The 25,369-nt window shown below is 36.7% G+C and overlaps 1 protein-coding gene across 3 annotated transcripts; it reads left to right on the plus strand.

The window, feature by feature from the left end:
* Positions 1–9,299: 9,299 nt before the first annotated feature.
* On the plus strand, positions 9,300–25,112 carry chfr (checkpoint with forkhead and ring finger domains, E3 ubiquitin protein ligase). Of its 3 annotated transcripts, none has more exons than XM_067407133.1 (18): positions 9,300–9,411; positions 10,710–10,843; positions 13,393–13,492; positions 14,766–14,875; positions 14,971–15,030; positions 15,752–15,919; positions 16,095–16,292; positions 17,157–17,319; positions 17,513–17,667; positions 18,301–18,463; positions 18,693–18,847; positions 18,952–19,068; positions 19,152–19,235; positions 19,329–19,399; positions 21,298–21,385; positions 22,179–22,286; positions 22,440–22,512; positions 22,781–25,112. In XM_067407133.1, the coding sequence occupies exons 2-18, from the start codon at positions 10,732–10,734 to the stop codon at positions 22,821–22,823; spliced, it is 1,968 nt and encodes a 655-aa protein (XP_067263234.1). In that variant the 5' UTR covers positions 9,300–9,411; positions 10,710–10,731; the 3' UTR covers positions 22,824–25,112. The 3 variants fall into 3 exon arrangements, 2 of the variants coding, with proteins under 2 accessions (XP_067263234.1, XP_067263235.1); XM_067407134.1 differs by having other exon boundaries at positions 16,098–16,292; XR_010896922.1 differs by lacking the exons at positions 22,440–22,512; positions 22,781–25,112 and having other exon boundaries at positions 19,329–19,574; positions 19,678–21,385; positions 22,179–22,239.
* Positions 25,113–25,369: the final 257 nt, after the last annotated feature.

The following is a 25,369-nucleotide window of genomic DNA, read 5'->3' on the forward strand; positions in this document are numbered from 1 at the left end:
ATGACTAACAACAGACATCTGACAACTGCCCTGCACTTGACCCAGTGTTTTTTAAGATGGCTTTGTACAGTATTCAGAGCTGTATGACTGCTGGAGGGGGAGATGGGAGGGCGCTGTATGCACACCCTTAGCTAAATGATTGCAGATGCCTGGCTTGAGCTCAAAAGCTCCGCATTCCTCCCCTGTCGAAAAGACATTAGACCAGCTCTGCTCTTGCCTATACTGTCTGGAAGTCTGCTTTGAAAGAAAAAAAAAAATCACTTATCTGTTATCATCACATGAACACATAACAATCCTCATATCTTATCTCTCCCTGTTCACTAATGTCATATAGCTTAAGGGCAGGTTGTGTAGTGGTTGCAGGGCTACAACCAACATAAGCCTTTGTACAGCGCAAATGCCTGCTAGTCAGCAAAGTGCATTGACCGGAGCATGTTTATACTTTCAAATATCTGAATTTCCATAGAACTGCATTTCACATGAATAGACGACACCAGACGGCGCTCCCTGGCACCAGACCATCAAAGGTTGTTCTCATAGTGTGCATATACATGTAAAACCAGCCCATAACCGCCACGTTTAGATATGCTGGCTAACCACTCCTGGCTGTAGACATCCGATTATCAGCCTAAACCCGCCATTACACAGTGGCTCAACCATCAGCGTTTGGCTTCTGTTGACAACTGGCTATTTAACACATCAAAACAACAAGTGCTGCTATCAAGCCCAACCTCTCCAGGACGGGTTACTCTGTCGCCCAAGAATGCTTCTTATCTTTTGCTTTCGGCTTGTTAGTTTTAGTCACACAGCATGTGCTGACACTCCCTTTCTTCTTCCGAGGGCTCAATGTAAGCCATCATGGAAAGGTCAGAGGAGAAGATGACAAACTTATAAACAAATACCGATGGGTTTATGCAAAAAAGAGGTTTCCATAGAAGTGATTTAATGAAAATTTGTACCAATGGAAATAGCTACTTGAGACAATGCAAAAAAAAATATTTTCTTAATCTTTGTCTTTGGTTTGTTTACCAGTCAAAATATTTAAACATCCATTAAAAAGGGTCATTTATAATTCTGAGTATTCATACTTGTGAAATTATAATTGATATATTTTAAGGTAGGTTTATTTTTCTTATCTTTTTGGCAAATGTTTTTTCTTTTAATAAGTATAAATCAAACTAAGTGGTGGATGGGATAAGAAAAATAACTTAATTCAAGATTCTTTGAAAACAAGTCATGTTATTTAATACAGTTCTCATTTAAATGTATCTTTTTTTAAGGATGTTTAGATGTTACTGTACTGTACTTTTTTTTTTTTTTTTTTACATTATTTGGGTTCTTTTAAATATATATATATTTTTTTTTAATTGTGTTTATTTTATTTCATTTATTTCACACTCCTGATTTTGAAGTCCAAAAAAAGTGCATCCATCCATCAGATATTCAGATATAAAAGATATCCACACGGCTCCATTGGGTTAATAAAGGCCTTCTGAAGTGAAGTTATGGGTTTTGTAAGAAGAATATCCATATTTAAAACTTTATAAACTAAAATAACTAGCTTCGGGCAGATGGCCTATATGCAAATCAACTTACAGCGAAAGAGTAACTTCTGACATGACGCATGACATAATGATGAATGTGGAAGCGCAGAGGATAGAGCAAAACAAAACGCTGGTTACAAATTAGAAGTTTAAAACAATAATTTTTAACCCTTAAATGCATACCTCGGGTCTTTAGTGACCCGGGACGTCATTCACTACCCTCCTCATTTTTTAAAGTTAGACATCAACCTTCTTGGTATTCCTCAATCAATTCATTATAAAGAATATAACAAGAAAAAAATCACAAAATTATAAAACAATGCCTATTTTTGTATTCATTTTTTGTAAAAATTGTATAGGGTCGCTAATGACCCAAGGTGTGTATAAGTGTATGTATATTTTTTCTGCACAACAATAATTGAATCTTAGGTTACGGAATAAGTGCAGTTCGCCTTTGTTCCACAAGGTGGCAATGTCTGATACATAATGCTGAAGTGACGACTCATTCAGACAGAAAACAAAATCATAAGAAACATGAAATGGCTCAGCGATTTACTGCAGAGCAAGTACTGAACGCAATCAAATATGACTAACTGTCACTGGATGGATCTGGTGAAGCTGTTAGCTATCAATACTGATTTTGAAGATGTTGAAAATTATATAGTTTTGAGAATACGTTTGAGATCGCGAATGGGCTCATATTCGTGACCTCAAACATAAAACTAGCCTATTATTTGCTGAATTTACTGGGAAATGAGCTCTGACGAGGACAGTGATGATGGCATAAAACATCTGGAAGCGCTGAATGTAAACACTGTAGGAGAATGACACAGAAGAAAAGATATTGTTGAATAAAGTTGTTTTTGCACACAAAGTATTCTTGTCACTAAAATTTGAACCACTGCAGTCACATGGACTCTTTTTTTTTGGACCTTGAAAGTGGTGGTTAAATTGCTGTCTATGGAAGAGTCCTATACCTCTCGGATTTCATAAAAAATATCTTAATTTGTGTTCGGAAGATGAACGAAGGTCTTACGGATTTGGAACGACATGAGGGTGATTAATTAATGACAGAAGTTTCATTTTTGGGTGAACTAAGCCTTTAAGAATTTTAAGAACATTTACATACAGCCTCAAACCTTTAGTTTTCATGAGAGCAAAAAAAAAACAAAAAACATTCTGCACCTCTATGATTGCACATCTTAATTTCACCACAAGTGGTCATCCGTGACCCATTTGATGGAGCGAGATCTGCTGGTCTACTGATTCCCTCAGCTCCTGCCATGAGTTTTATATTATAGCGACAGGTAGAGATCCATCCGTGTTAGATATAGATCCGGGTCGTTAAAGACCCGAAAATGTAATAATGATTGGCGAAACAGTCATGTATTTAAGGGTTAAAGAAAAATGTCAGAGGATTTTGATATAAGAGAAGAGGAGCTTGAGTTTGTTGCCCAGCCCTATTTGTTTGAACCACGAGAGGCGTCTAAGCTTACGCTACTCCTACGTCTTGTATAGAAAATGTTCAGGAGCTGTACCCTGAAGCAATTGTGCAATGCAATAATTATTTTGTCATAGACCAACAGCTACCCCTGCTGGAATATATCGCTTCAGAAGCTACTCCTTTGTCGTATAAGTCGACTTGCGTAGACCGTCTGTTGGAAGCTAGTTATTTTAGTTCATAACGTTTTAAATAAGGATGTTTTTCTTACAAAAAACCCATCGCTTTGCTTCAGAAGGCCTTCTTTATTAACCCAATGGAGCTGTGTGGGTACCTTTTATGATGGATGGATGCACTTTTTTGTACTTCAAAATCAGCACTATTCACTACCATTATAAAGCTGGGAAGAGCCAGGATATTTTTTTAATATTGTGTTCGACTGAAAGAAGATAGTCATATGCACCTAGGATGGCTTGAGGGTGAGTAGCTAAATCATGGGAAAATGTTAATTTTTGGGTGAACTATCACTTTAAGACACCACATACGTAAATACAAAACATGCCTCCGTTATCTTCTGTGTCCAGAATTTTTGAAACTTTAATGGCCATAATAATCAAACATGGATTACATTTTGACACATGCAGGCATAAATCTGTTCGCTCTGAGGCTGTTTGTGAGAGATAAAATGTCCATCATGCATAAAAATGGCAGGCGCTCTGTGCCCTGTTCCTGTTCTGCAAGTGCACTGAATCTCACATTAATTAACGCTGCTCTTTCACCTGGTATCAGTTTCTCGTCCTTCTGTGCTTTATTTGGGCTGCTCATTATTTTCTTTCCCAGAGAAATATGTCTAATACCTACAAGCTGTGTGCCATCACAAATGGCGCACGCCCCGACATAATGTCCTTTGTTGTTGCCAAATGGTTTTTTAATGAAAAGTTTAAGAGGGGCATAATTACATATCTGAGGCTATTATGAAATCCAATATTACAATTAAAGTAATTTTATTTGCTTGTAATCTCCCTTCACCGAGTCTAATAAGGGTTTTGAAAGAAGGGCAAGCAGGCTTTGAATGGTGACTCTTTTCTAAATGAAGTTGGGCCGCCTTTGCTCTGTCTCAGTTCTCCATGTCTTTGATTTGCAGTGCCGTGGTGAGACTGTCAGAGAAGCACAAGGGATTTGTTAGTCTGTGATCATTTAGACTCACTGACAAATCAGTGAATTGGGCAGAAATGTTGAAGGAAATGCTGCTACTGCTGCAAAATCGGCATGGTTAGTTGAAAAACCCTTTAAAAAACAACAACAACAACAACAAAAAACCCAGCAAACAAGCTGAACACAATGTGGTTTAAGCTGGGCAGATTTTCTAGGAAATAACCAGCACCGAACTATCGCTAACAAGCATAAACCATGCTGGGAATTCATCCTGTTCTAAGCTGGGGCCTTTCGCCATTCAGGGAGTTCTGTTGAGAGGGAAGATGAACTGAACAAGATGAGCGCCGTATGAAGCCGATCCCGCTGCGCATGCGCACAGCCCCTCCAGCGCACCAATTTACAAACAAATGCCAATGAGATTATGCAAAAACTGTTTTCCATAGAAACGACCTGTGGAGATGCAGGGGAGAGGAAAATAGCTTCCGTAATATAAGAACTATGCTTCTGCAAAATAGCCATATACAACAAACATGAGAAAATGTAATTTTGACCTGACATTTGTGCCTCTTGGCTGCAATCTTCTCACGTATTATCAGCGAATACAAATCTGTGAACGCATGGGTTTATGAATAATGTGGTAATCAGTTTCATGACAAATGACAATGAATGTTTTATTGTTAAAAATTAATGGAAAAAAAAATGTAATTATGTATAAATGTATAGAAAATGTTCAGGAGCTGTACCCTAAAGCAACCGTGAATTGCAATAATTATTTTGTCATAGACCAACAGCTACCCCTGCTGGATTATTTTTAGAACTACAGCTGCATCCAAGTGTTACAGTGAGGTAGTTGACAAAGAACATCGAGATTTTATGGATAATTGAATGAATAAGATAAAATGTTTAATATATATATATATATATATATATATATATATATATATATATATATATATATATATATATATATATATATATATATATATTGCTACTTTGTGTTTAAAATGTTATTTGTGTAGATAGTTGATTGTTTTACCTTGTCCCTTTTTTACTCACCATACTAATGTACTGTTAAATATATAATTTATTTAATTATGTAATTTTGACTATTTTTTATTTATTTATATTAACCAAAATGTTACTTTATCTATTTTATTTACTTATTTATTTTTTTTATTTATTTATTTTTTATTTTTTTACAGTATTTCTCTTGAATTTTCCACTGACCTCCTTGAAAACCCCTGATGTAAATGACACTGTGAAGGAAATATTCATTATCTTCAGAAAAAAAAGTTTCCAAATGAATTTATTTCCATAAATTAAACTATAGAGAGAGTTAAAAGTGTGTTTAGTGTGCTGTAACTGACCATTTTAAACACCATTACTTTTTTTAGTTCATTTAACTAGTTCTGCCAAATGCATTTTTAGACCAGCTAATCAGATTTCATAAAACTTGCATATTCATGCATGATAATTAAAAAAAAATAGTTTAGATGAAGATAAGCTAAAAGCTGATAAAATATAGGTTTAAATTAAGTATGGATGGACATTGGTGAAATGTGTTGGCAAATTATATTATCTGTCCACCAAATCACTACAGTCATAATGAATGACGTGCATATAAGAATACTGAAGAAAGAATAAAGCAAGCAAAACCATAATCAGTCAATTTAATAACAGTTAATCTGTTAATAAACTATTTGTCTATTTAAATCAATGTGCTCTGCTTCAGTTAAAGTGAACCTGTCAGGTTAAACTTCCCCCATCCCGACAGTGTAATAAACTGCAGGGCTCTTTGAGTTGGAACGGACTGGATGTGAACAGACAAGCTGTGACATAAAACTGCCTGACCGCTTATCAGAGGCAGACTACACAGACACCTTTAGAGCCCTCTGAGACACTCTATTCAATCTAGGAGAGGCTATGGAAAGCTAAGTGAAAGCTGGCCAAAGGACTACTGCCAAAGCAAATGACCAGTCTTGCACCTTGCACACACTATGACAGTTTCTCACAGTCAGAGAGCATGTTATCAGCAATCGCTCTCTCTCTCTCTCTTTAACTCAGAGACCCCCTCCTTAATGTATCCCCCACATTCCAAATCCTTCTTATGACCCTGTCTGTGAGGAGATCTGAATAAATTTGTCAGTGTTGTACCCACACTTCCCTCATCTGAACAGAATTCATATCATACCACAAATACACTGAGGTCATCTAAATGGCAGGATATGTATTTTGAATGATATATATATATATATATATATATATATATATATATATATATATATATATATATATATATATATATATATTTTTTTTTTTTTTTTTATCAACATCTGCAAATGAGAGACTCTATACACTCTTTTATAATCAAGTAAACTTTGATCAGTGTTCACCTACCTTGTTAGTGTTAGTTGTGGCATGTGTGAGACAATATATGATATTTATGCAGGCAACATGCTGTTTGCTAAATTAAATGAAGGATTAAATTATTATATAAGCTGACAACATATTTTTTTCAACTGGGTGTTGTTAGATATATAACCTTTTTAATTAAATTGAAATTGACCCACCCCCTTTATCTTGGCAGCCATACACTTATTGTCATGTGACCAAGGAGAAGCATGTGAGAGGAGTAGAAAGCACCCATTTACTTTAAAAACCTTTAGTAAAATTTTAGCACAACAGATGTAATGGCTGTTACATCAAAGCAAATTTGTCCAGGTCTAAAAATATTTTTGTTCCATAATGGTGATTTAGCAATGTATAAAACCATGCAAATCATGTAGCTAAATATTAGTGAGGTCGTATGAATTTGTACGAATTAGCCACCTTGTAAAATACATATAAATTGCTATGAGGTTGGTTTGATTCAGATTCAGTTAGATGGTCAGTTTACACCCAGATGGTGCAACTTACCCACTGACTCGGATCAACTTACCCCTAACCTGGGGTAAACTGAGCCACAGGAACACTTTTTTTTTATAAGAAGACATATTTTTAGAACCCTTTGTCATACATGTATTCTAAACATTTAAAATGATAGGAAACATCCTGAAATTACTGTAGACACTTTCATTGTATTTCTGCCTCATTTTGCCTTATCTTTAGGACCACATAATTAAAAATGAATCATCTTATCCCACCACCAATCCATAGTGAGCAAGATCAATGGGACGGTGCAAACTTTTTTTCCACAACACAATATGCAGATTTTGTTTGTTTGTTTGTTTCTTACTGTTAAAGACTTTGTACTCATTTTCTTTTGTATTAAAGGCACAATATGTAAGATTTCTGGATTAAAATATCCAAAAACCACTAGGACAGTGTTATATATTTTGTTGACTTGTGTACTTACATTATTCCAGATGTTTCCAAGAACGTTTAAATCCAGAGAAATAAACAATTTTAACCAGGACACGGACCGTGTCTGTGTGTCGCCTATCAATGACATCATTATTATCGATTTCCAGTTTTATTTTGTGGAAACCATGGAAACACCAAAGACGCTTTAATATATATGTTTCATTAGACAAGGGAACAACTGTTTGGATACATTTATAGAGAGAAAACGAATCATTGTTATATAGCTCAACACGTTTACTTGATTCTCCCACAACACTCGGTCCTGCTCTGCTTCATGCTACAGTAACCTTAATAATCGCATCCAACATGAACATGATTTCTGCCAGAGTCCTGTCAGATTCGTTTCCACCGGCTGTGAGTTGAAGACGACATCTCCCATGATTCCACGCTCAAACTCGCCACCATCAAGCTACACCTTTGTTTTGAATAGGTGACATAGCAGCGAGAAATTACATATTGTGCCTTTAAAATCTGTGTATGAACTTTTCGTGAAGGGAAATAAAATTGAGATGTTGCTTTAAAAGGTGTTGGTGTTCTTGTCATCGTAACTAACTTTAAACCACTAAAACTTTTGTATTATCATACAACTAGAACTAGAAAAGTAATGGAAAGGCTTCCTTGAAAAGTAAATATGTACAGTAAGTTGAGGCCACTTATCAGGACAAGTGAACAGTATACGATTGCATAACTTGCTAAGACTAGTCTTACAAGATATATTTTTCTTCAAGACTGGTCCTTTTAAAGTCAGTTACATGAAACGGTGGATCGGTCTAGCTTGAATTGGATAAGTTAGACTGATTGTCTGTGAAGAGCTAGTTCACCAACTAGTCTTATAGTGGCTAAGTATATGCAACTGGGCCCAGAAGAGTACAGTAATGTTTCTGAACTTACTTTGCCAATCTAAAACAATGAGTAAAATCATGTACAGAGAGCAGTAAACTGAAATAGCTTGTAGACACTTTGATTTTACTTTCATTTATAAGGCAGCAATTGAACTTAAGTTTGTAAGTTGAAATAGGTGGACATTTTACAGGCTTATTGTTATCAATACTAAAACCTGCTGGGTTAAATATGGACAAAACCAGGGAGTGGGTTGTTTTCACCCAGCCATTTTTTCAACCAATTTTGGATTTATTTTTTTAGCCAGCAATATATTAATATAGTAAAGGCATGTTCTTGCTCACCCCCAAATCGGTGCAAATTTGTGGGGTATTTTAAGCTGAAACTTGACCAGAACAGAGACTTTTATTACATCATGTGAAAGAGGGCATAATAGGTGCCTTTTAACCCAATCTGCTGGGTTTGTCCATATTTGACCCAGCTTGGGTTGTTTTTAACCCAGCATTTTTTAGAGTGTATAAATCATTACAATTAATATAACAGTATGCACACTTTGGTAAATGTTGTTGTTATCATTATTATTATTATTATTATTATTATTTTTTTTTTTTTCTGAAATTTTCTACAGACCCCTACCACTCCTGTGCAGGCATTCATTGTATGAATAGTTTAAATAAAAGTAAAACTTGGCTAAATGTTTCATTCTAAATAATTATTAAATGAATTATGCAAAAATTCAGTCATTCACAACAGTCCATATCTCCATCAGCGATGTGTACCTCAAAAATGTCTATCAATCTCTTGTCTAGACATGATTCCAGACAGGTTTTTGTTCTGGGCTTTCACATGGGCCAGACAGAAGCATGGTAACCCCCTGCCAGCTTCATTCCCATAGCCTCCTCTCTCTCTCTCTCTCTCACACACACACTCCTCCTCCTCTCTTCTATCAGCTGATGCCTGAAAATGCCACTGCTGGCCAGGAAGTGCTCCACAAAATAAAAACGAAAGCACACAGAGGATTTAAGTCAACATGCGCTAATGCTCCGGATACTCTCGGGCGCTGGTTAGGTTAGTACATTGCAAACATTACAGGATGAGTTTACAGTTTAATTATGTTATTTTGAACTGTTTCAGGTGTGAGCTAGCGACTTAGAGTTAGCAGCTCTTCGCGTAAACATTGCGCTGTTTCACGTTGCTGTTTAACGTTAGCTTCCCAAAACATAACTCAACTTGAAAACAGTCACTTAAAGTAATTAAAGGTTTTACACATTTAGCTCGTATCATTTCTTTTACTAGTTGTTAATGGCTTTAGCTTTACAACGAACTCGTCGGCAGCTTCTGCTAGCTGTTTAGCACACTGAACGTTATACGTTATGATCGAAAGCTGAAAAATTGCTTATCAAGTAGGTGAGGTCGGAGTGTGTGTGGTTTTTAATTTAAAAAAAAAAAAGTTTTAGGTAGTTACAGACGCGTTTAATAAAAATAATCAACTTTCATGTAATATTCGCTTATCTAAATGGATTAAAGTAGTTTAGGAATACATAACTTGCCTAAACTTTATAACATTATCAGTGTTGTTACACCCTGCTTTACTACCACTACTGTAACACTACTATAACATGATTTTACATTTTGTGTATGAATGTAACATTTTCATACAAAACAATTTTATTTCAAAATAAATCTGGAAACAAATATATAAATGAGTAAAATATAGAAAGTAGAAGTACATTGAAAAGTCATGTTACAGTCCTACCCATCAGGGCTGCATCTCCCAAAAGCATTGTGAGCTGAGTTGATCTTAGAGAACATTGGTGGCAATGGCAATCTACTTGGGCTAACAGTGATTTTTTTTGGGAAATGCAGCCCTGGGGAGCATTTCCCAAAGCCAACTGTGGTCTCAAATTCCATCATTACCAACACAATTCAGCAGAACTTGCGACCATAGTTGACTAACCATGCTTTTGGTCATTTGTGATATTAGTAAAGCTTTTTTAAACACGAAGAATAATCTACTGGTTCATATTATACCAGTTCTGTCCATTAATTAACATCATCTTAAGTTCATGATGTAAAATTATGCTGATTGTTTCGACTTCTCTTGTCACCTGAGGAGTCGTATACACCATGACAGTGATTTCACCCTTGTAGCTCATTTCTAATTTCTAATCAACACTCCCTGGTTTCTACTTTGTGCAGTTTTATTTTACTAATCATGCTGTGCGTGTAGTCTTTTCACACTAGTTTTTCAACTCATTTTTCATAGTATAATCAGCATTGTGGGTGAATGCCTTTGCATTTATTTGCCATATGACATATTTGTGTATTTATTCTTTCTCTTATGCTTCTGATCTGCTGTCTGGCAGGTAAAATAAGGAAGAGGAGAAGATGGCACATCAGGGCAGTGGTCAGGCATGGGGGAAACTGGTAAAAGTTGATGCATCTCCGGGTTCAGAGATATTGCTCATAAATAGAGAATGCACTGTGGGGAGAAAAAAAGGTGCGTTGAACATCATCACTCATTAATGTGTTTGATCATGTTAATTGCTTAATGCTCAGTCTTGTGAAATACTTGTCTCCATTGTTTGCTTTTTCCCAAAACTTTGTCAAGTTTTACTTATTAACTTTTATTAGTTATTACTTTTTTTCCCCCTCAAGATAATCAGTCTGAAGCGGTGTCTGCATGTATTCAGTGAGCCCATGCCTTTAACAATACTCTCTTTAGTTCAGCAAACGAACCCCCACCCCAGTAATGACAAAGGCGTCTATTGAAGACATGCTCTTGGAATATTAAGTAGTTTTTTTGTGTTGTGCTGGTGTGCAGGGAAAGGTTGTATCCCTTTGACTCTGTCTGTGTCTGTCTGGGTTTGAAGACTGTCTCTTTTCCCGCTTTAATTAATATCAATCCATGTGTCTGTTTGGTTCTGTGCGCTTCACAGTAACACATTCGACACTGATTATAAGCAGAACTGATACGCTTCATTACTATAATAGTCTAATTTTTAACTTTACATCACATCACGCCACACTATATTTCATTTAAAGCATGCATGCCTAATGTGTCTGGGAGAGAAAAGTAATGGGCCAGGTCAGGAAGAGAAAAGAGGAACGTGCTTTATTAAAGTTGACAAAAAGATGCTTTTGCAACCCATTATGCTTTAGGAAGGTCACATTTTTCAGATTCAAGCAGGATAAAATCGTAAGATGTGTCATTTGTCCTTTTAGGTTTCACTGCTGTGCACCCTTGTAGACAAAGCATTTTGTGTTGAAAAGTATATATTTATCATTTCATACATTCCCTGTGAACTTATCCCGTGACCTTGGTGTTGATAGTACTGTAATGTGAAAATACTTAAGTAATATTGTTGTTATTAGGGCCTGAGCACCGATGGTGTGAGGACTCTATTAGAATTACTTGGTCAATTATTGTTCTCTGAAATGAATTGCATTTTTGAGGGCCTAAACATGCTCAAACTCATGAAACTTTACATACGTCAGAAGTGGTGAAAATTTGTCTGAAAAAAAAGAAAAAAATTCAATTAAGCACCAGACCTTCATGCTATGTTTCAATGTACAAGTATGAAATTCAGTACACACAAAAAGTCCCCGGTGCAAAATCTGAAAACCCAACAGAAAGTGAGATATTTTGAATTTTCTCATATTTTTTTTTTAAATTTGTGCAATTTTTGCCATTTCCAGACGTTGTATTTTAACAAACTCATCCTAGAGCTTTAATTAGATCAACATCATATTTGGTCAGTCTGATCTAAGGGCCTTTGTGATGTTAACTTGCGAAGATCTTGAGTTTTTGCTGAAGGGCGTGTCCGTGGCGGCCTGACAAAATTTGATGTTTCGCCATGAAACAAGAAGTTGTTGTAACTTGGAATACAATGTCCGATCTGCCCCAAACTTCACATGTTTTACTAGAGTCCTGGCCTGAAGACATCTTTATGACAATATTCAGTTACAGTCATAGCGCCACCTGCGAGCAACAGGAAATGGCATGTTTTACAATGTGATTAACTCCTCATAGAGTTTTAAACAGATCAACATCATATTTGGTCAGTCTAATCTTAAGGCCTCAGCGATGGTAAATTGTGAAGATCTTGAGTTTTCATTGAAGTCCGTGGCTGACTGACAAATTCTGATGTTTCGCCATGAAACAGAAAGCTGTTGTAACTCAAGCATACAATGTCCGATCTGCCCCAAACTTCTTTGATAAGAGTCTTGGCCTGAAGACATCTACATGCAAATATTCAGTTAGTCATAGCACCACCTGCTGGTAACACGAAACGGCATGCTTTACACTGTATTCACTCCCTGAAATGCATATAAATATGCCAGGAAGTACCAAACATAACAGAAACAGGTTAAATCATGCAACACTTGGCGAAGTGCTAATGTATGCGCTTAACGCCACGAAACAGGAAGTTGTTGTAACTCATACAATGTATGATCTGCTCCAAACTTCACATGTTTGATAATAGTCCTGGCCTGAAGACATCTACATGGCAATATTCGGTTATAGTCAGAGTGCCACCTGCTGGCAGCAGGAAGTGTGGCACATCAAAATGAATTTGCCATATTTCTCCTATATTTACCCGCTTAAATGCATGTCGGCCACTGTTCACTGTTTTCCTAAGGCCACCAGGTGGTGGTGGCCCCTGGGTGTGAGGACCCTTGCAACGCAGCTTTAATTATTGTGATTGTTTATTTCCATTACATTATTGAGAAATTTGCAAATAATGTTAATGGTCCTAAAATTAAGCTTTATTTTCTTCATGTAAAAAATGTTTTGTCATTTTTACAGTTATTGTTAGAGCTAAAGCTTGCCTTTTTGCAGATTAAGGCTTAGGCTGGCATTTGGGACAGGGCCTAAGGGCTTGGTGTCAGTCTTTTTATTAGTGGAAATTTCTTTTTGTTAAAGGATTATAAAACCTACTTTTTTCTGTAGAATAGCACACAGTGATGGATTGTACATGATAAGAAAAAGAATTTTGATTTATTGTTGACTTGTCTATCATATTCACAGACATATTTTGTTTATAGATTGTGACCTCTCATTTCCGGCTAATAAACTGGTCTCAGGGAATCATTGCAAAATCACTCAAGATCAGCTCTCAGGAAAGGTGTGGCTGGAGGACATGAGGTAATGGATTATTGAATAATTTCATGCCAATATCACGTTCCTGCTCTTTCTATGTATGTTCATATATGTGTTCATGATTTCTTTGTATGACAGCCTGGCCAAAAATTGTGTCCCCACAATCTGCCATGTTTCATTGCTTTATCACAAATAAAACAGTTGATTCTAAGCACAACTATCCCATATGCTTCCAATTTATTTTTATTTATTTATTTTTTTTTACAAATTTGTAATAATATTTGAATAAAGGGTGAACATGTACATTTTCTTAGGCCGGACATCACTTTTGGCCAAAGAGGAAGGAGTGTTGTGTAAATTTACAGAAGTGATATTATTTTGGAAGACTACTGTATAACGCTAATGTTCGATTTTAATGCCCATCGAATAAAAATGTCAGTAGTGGCAGCTGGCATTAATTCGTTTTAGTTCTATTAAGTTTTTGCAAATTATACTGAGTGACTTCTAATTACATCGCTAAGTGAATTCAATTAATGACATGCTTGGCCCTGCGGCAAATATATATCCAATTCCCTCATGACATTTAATCATTGCTTTGGTGAATAATTAATTGTAATTTGGTTAATAGTCTGGATTGAGATACACTAGTTGATCTGCGCCTGTAGAAACTGTATGTCACATGTATTTGAATGTATGCTAGCTCACCACTGCTGCTGTACATTTCCATCCAGCTAATTAAGTGAGTGTGTCTGATAGACAGTCGATATGCTGTGTGTTTTACACAATGCTTAATCAGCGTGATGGGAACTGCAAGGATCCCTTTCTCCCTCCTTATTATCCTTTCTTGTACAGCTTTCTATTTGTCATTTTTAACAAGAATTTAACTGAGCACTTTATTATGTCTTTAGTCATTATCTTAAATGAAATAGTCAATATTTAGGAGGATCAGGGGCTATCAGGCATTTATTTTAAACATACTGTATGTAAGTTTATAAATGGGTTATTTGTAATCGTCAAAGATGCTAATTTAGTGTTTCAAGTACATCAGAAGACAGTGTGTGGGTATCAGAAATGTGGCCTTGCGGTTAAATGCACATGCTTGGACATGTTGCTCAGGCACGAAGACTGAGTTTGAATCCAGCTTGTGATGTTTCCCGATAACTTTGTTTCCTGTTCTTTGTCCACTGTCCCTAAAAATAAGATTCACAAAAAGGCCATTGATTGGTCTACATCATTTAGCCTCTGAATAGCACTCTATGCATTCAAAGGGACCATCATTTGTTAACTTATATTACTGTGATGTGTTTGTTTGTATCAGCACCAATGGGACAGTTATCAACATGTCCAAAGTGGTGAAGAAACAGACGCACTTACTGCAGAATGGTGATGTCATTTACTTTGTGTACAGGAAGAATGAGCCAGAGCAAAGTACGTTTTCAGATTCGTTTAGCCTTATCTGTTTTTGTAGTACAGTTGCTTCCAAACAGATTAGCCACGTCACTCATCTATTTTCTGTTTTGCAGACATTGCTTATGTTTATCAGGCCATCAGGCCACAAGAAAGTGCCTCACAGGACGTTGAAGGTAAGCGGCTATTGATTATAACATTTCATTCATGTGTTTCTGTTTGTTATACATATGTTCGTTTTGCTATAGCCTGTCAGCAGAGATGACTTGTTGTGTAGTGCTTACACTACACGACAAGGTTTCTTGTCATCTTGTCATAGCAGCACACATACTACACAACACAACGCTGACAAGGTGCACAAACTACAAGACCTTTTGTCAAGAGGCAATCCCCACCAACAGGAAAAAAAAAAAAGTTTTCTTACATAAATTCATGATATTTTTCCATTTATACCTTCTGCACTGTGATCGGCTGTATTAGTTCCACCTTGCCATTGCATCGCACGCACTAAAAGATCCTTTGATGATAATATCAAACAAGTTTGAAAATATTGCAGCATCTGTGACTGCTCGAGACTGGCTCAGATCATGTCACAGACTACAACAAGCACCAATTTGGCGGGGACCCGGGGGTTTTGTCGCAGACCTTGGAAATCTGTCTGCAACAGCAAAATCCAGCCAAAAGTCTTGTATGAGCTTGCCTTTACTAAATTTTGAAGATTAGAGAGAGATCACGAAAACGAAACAAATTTTTTTTCCTTTGGAAGAATATGATGAATCACTCACAATTTGTCAGTTTTGATTTCATGTTGCCTTGAAATCCCAATTTCATCCCCGCACAATTTTTCTTTTTTGAGTGAACTGTTTCTGTACAGTTTTCTCTTTGTGGTCTCCACAGATGCTGGGAGAGAAGAAGATTCTGATCTGACAGAAACCGAGAGTGAACCAGCACCAGTAGAGCCTGTTATTGTGAAGCCTCTACCTCAGTCTGGGCATGAGGACCCCCAGCCATCTACCTCCAGCTCGTCCTTCCACTTCTACAACATGCCCTTATCTACCTGTTCTGGTAATTACGGTCCACACCGTATATGCACTTTTGTGCAAGTTGCTTTGATAAGAAAGTTATTATTATATAAATGTAAATGCAATGGCTTTTTTTGGCAGCTGTTCATCTATGCATTGAGTTTTTCAAATTGACAGTGTTTTACATAGTCAAAAAAATGCCTATGTGTACCATTTAGCAGATGTGTCTGCAAAGAAGAACCTAGTCAGTTCTTCGGTTGTTCGTAAAGCAGAATCAGAGATGACTGCACCAGCAGGCAGCCCTGGGGAGCCAGTCATGAATCACACCTGCCTGAAGTGGACCTACTGGACTGAGGGAGGACAGCAGACGGAGCCTGAGGTGGAAATACAGAGGAAAAGAAGAAAAATTGACAGAGGTGCTGTAACACAGTTATAGTGGAAAGCAAATACATGTCATGCATTTTAAATAATTTATGAGTTCTGTCTATTTTGAGCTGTCTGAGCATCTGTATTCCAACATGTCAGTGTAACGCATTTAATAGTTGCTAACTTGACAACTTTTTCAGAGTGCATGCTTTTGAAAGTGGTTAGAAAACAATCTGGCAACATGATTGAGTGTGTGTGTCTGCCATTTTAGTGAAAGAAATGCAGGAAATGATAGGGTGATGTGTTGGCAGCAGGGTCTGACAGTGTCACAAGGCAGATACGAACCAGTGTCACTAACTTCTAGACTACAGCTCTGATGGCTTAAGTTTGTCATGCCGTTCAAAAGTTATTGGTAATGTTTTTTAAATATTTTTGAAAGAAATACTGACTCTTTTGCTCACCAAGGCTGTATTTGTTTGATCAAAAATACAGTAATATTATGAAATATTTTTTTGAAATAAATTCTATTTAAATATATCTTAAAATGTAATTTATTCCTGTAATGGCAAAGCTGAATCTTTTAGCAACCATTACTCCAGTCTTCAGTGTGGCATGGTACTTAAGTAACATTTCTTATTATACATTTTTGTTGTGCTGCTTAAAATGTTTGTGGAAACCACGATACATATTTTTCAAGATTCTTTGATGAATAGAAGTTTTAAAGAAAAGAACTTAATTGAAATAGAAATCTCTTGTATCGTACATGTAATTACTGCCACTTTTTTGGATAAAAGTATTAATTTCTTGCTGACTTTTAAACTGTAGTGTAAATTTGGTAGTAAAATGTGTTTCAGATCTGTTCTTGAATATGAACACTTTCAAATGTAACGTTTATGTATCTGTCTGTGTTGCAGATGATCAGAATGGGTTTGGATCTTCTCACAGTGAAACAGCAGCTCCACAGGTCTCTATCAGAGGAGCAGCGGGAAAAGAGAAAACTGAAGGGGCCACAACAGACAAGATGGAAGAATCCCTAACATGCATCGTCTGCCAGGACCTGCTGCATGACTGTGTCAGGTTAGTCCATTGTGCAAAAATCAACACTTACACCCAAATGGACATGTCGGTGAGAATAAATCCCTTACAGTTGTTTTCTTAATGTAAACCTTTATATAAATCCTTTAAAGAAGGATTTGGATTTTTGTGTGTGGAGACTGAATTTGAATGCATTTTTAATAGTTAATGTGTGTGTGTGTGTGCTTCCATACAGTCTTCAGCCCTGCATGCACACGTTTTGCGCTGCCTGTTATTCTGGCTGGATGGAACGTTCCTCCTTCTGCCCCACCTGCCGATGTCCTGTGGAGAGAATCCGTAAAAACCACATTCTCAACAACCTGGTGGAGGCTTACCTTCTCCAGCACCCAGGTACTGTATCACACTTCTATTCTCTATTCTCACTTACTGTTAAGGAATTGTATAAAATTATACAAAATGTTTGCAAACTGTTTTTAAACTTTTATTTTTATATTTTTAAATATGAAAAAACCTAGCCAAAGAGACAAATAGTCAGTCAAAGAGTTTACAGAGATGTGTTATTTTTTATTTTATGCATATTTGTTGCTAAGAGTTTGCACTTTTAATCCATTAAAACTACTTTGTACAAATAGGATGGTCAGGCATTTATTTTGTCAAAAATACAGTAAAAACAGTAAAATACTCTAAAATATAATTACAATTTAAAATAGTTTATTATTGTTATATATTATAAAATGTCATTTATTCCTGTGATGCCAAAGATGAATTTTCAGCAGGCATTACAGTCACATGATGCTTCAGAAATCATTCAAATTATTATTATCAATATTGAAAACAGTTATGCTACTTAATATTTTTGTAGAAACAAGATTTTTTAAAGAGGATTATTTGATGAATAGAAAATTTGACATTGTAAATGCCTCTCCTGTCACTTAATGCATCTTTGCAGAAAAAAGAAAAAAAATTCTTTTAAAAAACAGCTGGCTCCCAACTTTTGAACAAATCTTTGAATTTTGGTCTCAGAGAAGTGTCGGAGTGAAGATGACTTGCGCAGCATGGATGCCCGGAACAAGATCACGCAGGACATGCTGCAGCCTAAAGTCGAGCGCTCCTTCTCAGACGAGGAGGGCAGTTCAGACTATCTGTTTGAACTCTCAGACAATGACAGTGACATTTCCGACCTGAGGTCAGCATCTTTACACTGTTATCCATTCAGAGTCTTGTGTTTTTGTTAAAAAGGAAGTGCTTGTTATTTATATGCAGTATATTTCACTTCAAGTAGAACTTCCAGGAAAATCCAGTTATCTGGTTATTGTAAAGAATTGTGATTCTCTTGGCTTGATCTTAAAATAGTAGATGTCCAGTAGATTCTAGATATATAGGTACCCATCCTGATGAACTTTGTTTGTTCACAGTCAGCCCTACATGATGTGTCGGCAGTGTCCGGGCTATCGGAAAGAGCTTAGCTCCGCCCTGTGGATCTGTGAGCCTGCTCAATCAGAGGGGCCAGTTAAAGTACCTGGAGATGGCCCCTCCACATCCTCTGATACCTCAGATACCTCAGATACAGGTTATTCATGCTCACACTTGAGCCTAAACGATGCTCTCACACACACCAACAGACACCTCTATGCAATTCTACATATGCTTAAATCAGCTGTATTCCTACTGCAGCTCCTCAGGAATTCAGATGTCCTCCTCAGGGCAGTCACCTCATCTGCACCTGCTGCCTGCAGCCCATGCCTGATCGACGCTTCGAGTACCTTCCCCCTCAGATGTCCCCGCAGCACTGTGAGTCACCCTGACACCTGTCTATCAATGTCCTCAGGCCTGCTGCAGTCACCTGATGATTTGTTGTCCGCTCCTTTGAACAGGTATGGTGTGCCAGAAGCCTTTTTGTCATGTGTACTGGGGGTGCCAGCGGATCGGTTGTCACGGCTGCTTATCACGTTTCATTGGTAGGTTTCTGAGTGGTTAAGATTTCTGTATAATATTTTTCTGACTGCCTGTGTTATTTTATAATAATGATTATGGATATTTTCTTCTCACAGAACTTAACCTTAATGATAAATGTCTGGATGGGGTTTTTAATGGCAATCAATATGAGTCTGAAGTCCTTCAGGTAAGTACGATTTGTTTGCTCATAGTTGGGATCAGTATTTATATACTAGAGGTTGCACTGAGTAGTTGACTTTAATTTTACATTTACATTTAGTCATTTAGCAGACACTTTTATCCAAAGCGACTTACAAATGAGAGTAGTAGAATCAATCAAATCAACATGAGAACAACAGTATGTAAGTGCTGAGTGAAGTCACAGCTATGTCAGTAAAGTGCTCATAGCGAATTTTTTTTTTTTTTTTAAATAAATACACAGATAGGATAAGAATATTAGTCAAGGTAAGTGCTACTACTACTGGGTCAAGTGCTGACGAAAAAGATACGTCTTTAGCATTTTTTTAAAAATGGCTAGAGACTCAGCTGCTCGGATAGAGCGTGGCAGGTCATTCCACCAGCCAGGAACAGTCCCGGAGAAGGTCCGTGAGAGTGATTTTGTGCCCCTATGTGATGGCACCACAAGGCGCCGTTCACGTGCAGAACACAGGTTTCTGGAGGGCGCGTAAGTCTGAAGTAGTGAGTTAAGGTATAGCGGTGCAGAGCCAGCGGTCGTTCTGTAAGCAAACATCAGAGCCTTGAATTGGATGCGAGCAGCTACTGGCAGCCAGTGCAGACTGATGAAGAGAGGAGTGACGTGCGCTCTCTTCGGTTCGTTGAAGACCAGTCTTGCTGCAGCATTCTGGATCAGTTGCAGAGGCTTGATAGTGCATGCTGGAAGGCCAACCAAGAGAGCATTACAGTAGTCCAGTCTGGATAGAACTGATCAGCCATGGTGCTTTAAGCTTGACGTTGGCTAGTCCCTGGTCATATAGAGGGCGCGGAAGCATAAAAAAAATCTTTGAAGTCCACATTTACACTCAGTTTCCAAAATGACAAATAAATACATACGCAGAGAGCGCTCCACAAGACATTTCTGATTATACCATCTAGATGCCCGAAATTGAACGGGAGAATGCATAATGTTGTACCCGCTATTGTACAGGTAAGTTAATCTGCGTTCTAAACGAATGCATGCTGCATTGCAACACACACACATACAGACATTAGCTCGTACATCACGCGCAGGTCGTGTGCACAAAATTATTCATTAGCACGAAAAATTGTCTGCGAATTCTCTCAAAAAAAAAAAGCTTAGAAACTAAAAAGTTCTAGCATTTATTTCTTAGTAAGAAAAACACACAGTTTCACTATTAGCAGAGAGACGCTGCCAGGTAGAACGAGCAGAAATCTGTGCAAAATATAACGACCCAAAGACAAAAAAACTGATGAAAATCAGCTGTTATGTAGGAGCAATAGCCATGTGGGCAGTGCTGTGTCATGCCGTAGCTGTGCAACGCGTTCGAGTCTCAGCTGTCAGCTCAGGGTTCAGGCTTACTTGTTAATTAATGATGTCATCAGCGACACGTCGACTTTAAAAAAAAATCTGAAGTCGTTCAACCCCTATTGTATACCATTATTGCATTTTTGCATTGACTGCACTGACACTATTGGATGAGAAGTAAACTTGAACTGAACTGAGCTGGACGATCACGGTTTTCTACAGAGCTGCTTTATGGCTGAATTAAACTTATTTCATAATTGATGAACTTTTAACTCATCCAGTATGTTTGTGCTACAGGCATACATGCAACATCAAATTTTGTGGATTGTTGAAGAGAGGTGTGCTGTTACTTTTCTAACCAATTTGCCGGATGGATGATAAAATGAGCAAAAAAAATAATAATAATAACTGTTCCACTTCAGCTTTCTTTAAAAAAAAATGTAAAAAAAACTAGTTAATTATCAGCATATACTTGGAGGATATTTTACCACCAGAAATCAAAGTTTTAAATTCAAATGTTATTTGAATTCTATAACTCTATTAGCTCTGTTTGTTGATCATTTCTGCTTTCTTTGTGGCAGAACTATTTGACCTCTCGAGGGATGAGCTGGAGGCACATGCTGCAGGAATCACTCCAGGCTGTACAGCAGGGCCTGTACCATCTCTCTGGTAACTGTCTTTTGCTCATATTGAGAATTGTTGAGGATCAGGCATAGGTTCAAGTAAGGGTGGGTGATAGAAGGAAAACAATATTGCAGTATTCTTAAACATTTTGGGGGATGTGTTATATTTATCACAATATGCACGTTTTTGTGAAAGAGTGATGGTGGAGGGTCGGTTTCACACAAAGTCCCTTTAAGGCAAGTCATTTCACTCGGCGACCATCTTTAAAACGCCTCTCAGGCAGCTATTTCAGTCATGCAAGTGCAGCTCCTATCTCTTTAAATGGGGAAACATCAAATTCTCCAAAGCTGTTCACCAAGCTTGTGATTAAATTTCAAATTTGAAATCACCAGTGAAATCGGACTACAACTGTCTCATATTTTGTGTGTATATATGTGTATATATATATAAATATATATATATATATATATATATATATATATATATATATATATATATATATATATATATATATATATATATATATATATATATATATATAATATAACCATGTGTTGCACTTTCTCCCATTCATAGGAGTGCACTGTCTTTGTATATCTAAAGTCTTTAGCTTTACATCACAGAGATCTCTTTTTCTTACAAGCCCTTTTTTTTCTCTGAATTTAAAATGATTTGAATTTGTATTTCCCAACTTCAAAATGCATTACTGAATTTATTACACCAGCTGACAAATTTCTGCTGATTTGTTTTTCGCTATATCACTCACCTCTCCATTTCATTGAAAGTGTCTCAGGTAAATGCCTTGTTGTAATTCAGTTTGTATTTGCATTTATTTCAGATTACAGAATCACTGCCAACTCTTTCCTTTGCTACTGCTGTGGACTTCGCACTTTTAGAGAACTGGCATACAAATACAGAGAGCGTATTCCTCCGTCAGAGCTGCCAGGTAAGATTCATATGCGTTAAAGTAGCACAAAGCTACACAGTCAAAGCATTTATACCATGCCCCACATCAAGCCAAATCTGTGAAACTAGAGAATAAACTGGAAGTGGGGAAAAGGTGTTTTTGTGTGCAGTGAGTTTGCTTGTTTGTCCACAGATGCTGTGACCACCAGACCAGACTGTTACTGGGGACGCAACTGTCGGACTCAAGTGAAAGCACACCACGCTTTGTAAGTGAGCGACATGTAAAACCGCAGTTGATCAGATGTCTTGTCCATCCTCTGAAGCTTTTTTTTATATTTAAATCCACCAGTAGAGGGCAGCTAATGCACATCTATGTAGTGTCAGACTGCAGTACAACAACATAGACCTGTTTGTTAGTACATTTCTATAAAAAGTCTGTAAATGATCATAATCCTATATCATAATCATGCTCAATAACTCGGATGACACACAATGATCATTCCTAATCCGTAAATTTGTTTTCTCGTCTTTCAGGAAATTCAACCACGTGTGTGAGCAGACACGTTTTAAGAACTAAAGCTGATGGAGCGACGCTTGATTTGACAGCAGTGGTTTTGGAGGTTGACTTTCTCAGTAGCTTCATCTTTAGCACGCTTCTGCGTAACTGATCTGCTGTGGGCAGGTGTTATACCTGTTTTTCTCCTCTAGATGGCAACTTTACATATGCAATGTCAATCAGATGATGATAAACCGATCATATGGTGTCAACATATGGAAACATTTGTTTTTTCCATGATGGATTGACTGTCACGCTTTCAGTATGCGCACTTCATTCCATTATGGATTCATCGCATCTTTGCTTGTAACATGTAAAATGAGGCAATGTTGGCATTTTTTTTTGCAAAAAGCTTTAGCTTAAACATTATACAGTATACAAATTATATAACATAATTATATACATAAATTATATACCCTTTGTTGCCTCAGAGTTGACTGTAAGTGTTCTTTGTGTGCTTATTTGCATGTCACATAGTTCTTCCAAATTTTGACATCTCAGTGTATTACTATTATTATGTACTGCTCAAGACATTTATATGCTACTGAGAACACTGAAAATGATGTTTGTTATAAAAAAGGGATGATCGTGTTCTAGAGGTGACTATGATCAAGTGCACTAAACCATTACATGTTAGGTATTCAGCATTGGTAGCTGCATTTTCATTATTTTTCTATGGGCAATAAGCCTGAAGTCAGAGCGTGAAGGTGTGTATTTGTTCTTATTTGCAAGGCTGTTCTAAAAAGGCATATGAGAGATTTTTATATATATATAGCACAAGACTGAGGTTTATATCGCACCGCTGGGGATAATCAAGTCGAATCTGATTTATAATAAAGACTTTTGCATGTCTTATGATTATGGCGTTTTTGCTGTTGCCTCTGGGGAAATATTTATGAAATTCATATGCAATCAAGGCCAGTTTTAGCTAGTTAAAGTTGCTTTTCCCAGTGTTTTCTTAGGTAGCTAACATATTTTAGTTTTCCTTTCAGTTGCAGGTCTCGTGGGATTATGTAGCTAGATGGTATTCCCATATAATGGCTGTTTAAGTATTTCAGTATTTTCTGACTAGGCTAGAGCTGTATTTTTGGACTAGAAAATAATTTTTGTTATTCCCATCTGACCCAAGAAGTTTTATTTCAGCTGGTGTGTATTTTTAAAACTCAGCTCTATTTGTTGTTGAAGTCTGTAAACCACATTGGTTTTAGCAATAGTTTTCCCAAATACTTAATCATATATGTATATATATATATATATATATATATATAAAAAAAAAAAAGTTTAATGTACATGCAACTGTTATGTGATTCATTAAACAGTAACTACAATCAGCGATTAAAACGTGGCATTTAGCATCAAGCCAGATTCAACTTTAACTTAGAAACTTTCCTTCATATTCTAGGTTGTTTCTTCTGTTATAAACCTATTTAATACATGAAAAAGAAAAAAAAAGACCTAAAAGTAGGTGCATAATTTTTCAGAATTTCTTTCAAAAAACCTGCAGGGAACTTCCTTTTTTATGATATTGTTGAAAAAAAGGTGTAATGCCCTTTATTTTTTGCCTTGTGCCATGTGTTTTTGGGTCTGTGGTCCCTCACACCATGACATTCTTCAGAGGCTCAGATTAGACTTCCTACAACCATAGAGTTCAAATCTCTAAAACCCTCAACTGCTCTTTAATGAAGGTGGACAGAAAGGCTCAGCACTCTAAAACCTCACACATTAAACTAATAGCACATGACAAACGGCCACATTTAGTGGATTTGCTACACTTCATCAGTCTATGTTAAGTTGTGGTTTTACACAGGATAACTCACCCTATACCCTTACTTTGGAAGTTTTTTTTGAGAATTTGTACATTTTATTTTTCATTTATGCATTTGGTTGATGCTTTTTTTTTTTCTTATTGTATATTAACTGGTCCTTTTTATAAGATAAACACACCATATATATATATATATATGAGGATTATTTAGCATACCAGTTAATAATATGCAATCAGAAAAACATGACATCTTTCTAAATATCTGCATATACATGTTGAAAGTGTTTTTTTGTGAAACCATATACAGGCTCTTATTTCATTTAGTTGAATGGTGTTACGATGTAAGCTCTAAAGCGGGTCTCATACTATGAACTTAAAATCTGCAGGAAGGGTTGAGGGATTTATTCGGAGTTGGTCCCAAGTGTTAGAGAAGCTTTGGAGGCTGCTTTGCATTTGCTGAAAGGGAAATGTACTCCACCGCAAATATTTACTTGCGTGGGTGGGAAGATTTCTTTTTCCCTTTCAGAAAAGTTTTTTTTTTTTTTTATCTCCCTACCTCATCAAAGTTTAAACTGGGGCTTCAAATGGGGAGGAAAAAAACTTTATTAGTAACTATAGAGAAGCACACAATAGCACCATAAGTTCCATAGTTGAATCGGCGCTTACTGTGCCTCATGTTTGTAATGCCTAGAAGTAAAATCTTGTCTAATTTACTGCACTAATAAAAGAATACATTGAATTATATGACTCTGTCCTTTCTATGAATATTCCAAAATTATTGTACAGAAGCCACACAACTTCA

This window comes from Chanodichthys erythropterus, chromosome 13, assembly GCF_024489055.1.
Source record: "Chanodichthys erythropterus isolate Z2021 chromosome 13, ASM2448905v1, whole genome shotgun sequence".
NCBI lineage: Eukaryota > Metazoa > Chordata > Actinopteri > Cypriniformes > Xenocyprididae > Chanodichthys > Chanodichthys erythropterus.

Bases quoted from the DNA above. Each gene is read 5' to 3' on its own strand.
- chfr (XM_067407133.1), top strand. From the start codon at position 10,732: ATGGCACATCAGGGCAGTGGTCAGGCATGGGGGAAACTGGTAAAAGTT. The intron at 10,844-13,392 runs GTGCGTTGAACA...TTTTGTTTATAG, and splicing joins CACTGTGGGGAGAAAAAAAG to ATTGTGACCTCTCATTTCCG. The intron at 19,400-21,297 runs GTAAGTACGATT...TCTTTGTGGCAG, and splicing joins ATGAGTCTGAAGTCCTTCAG to AACTATTTGACCTCTCGAGG.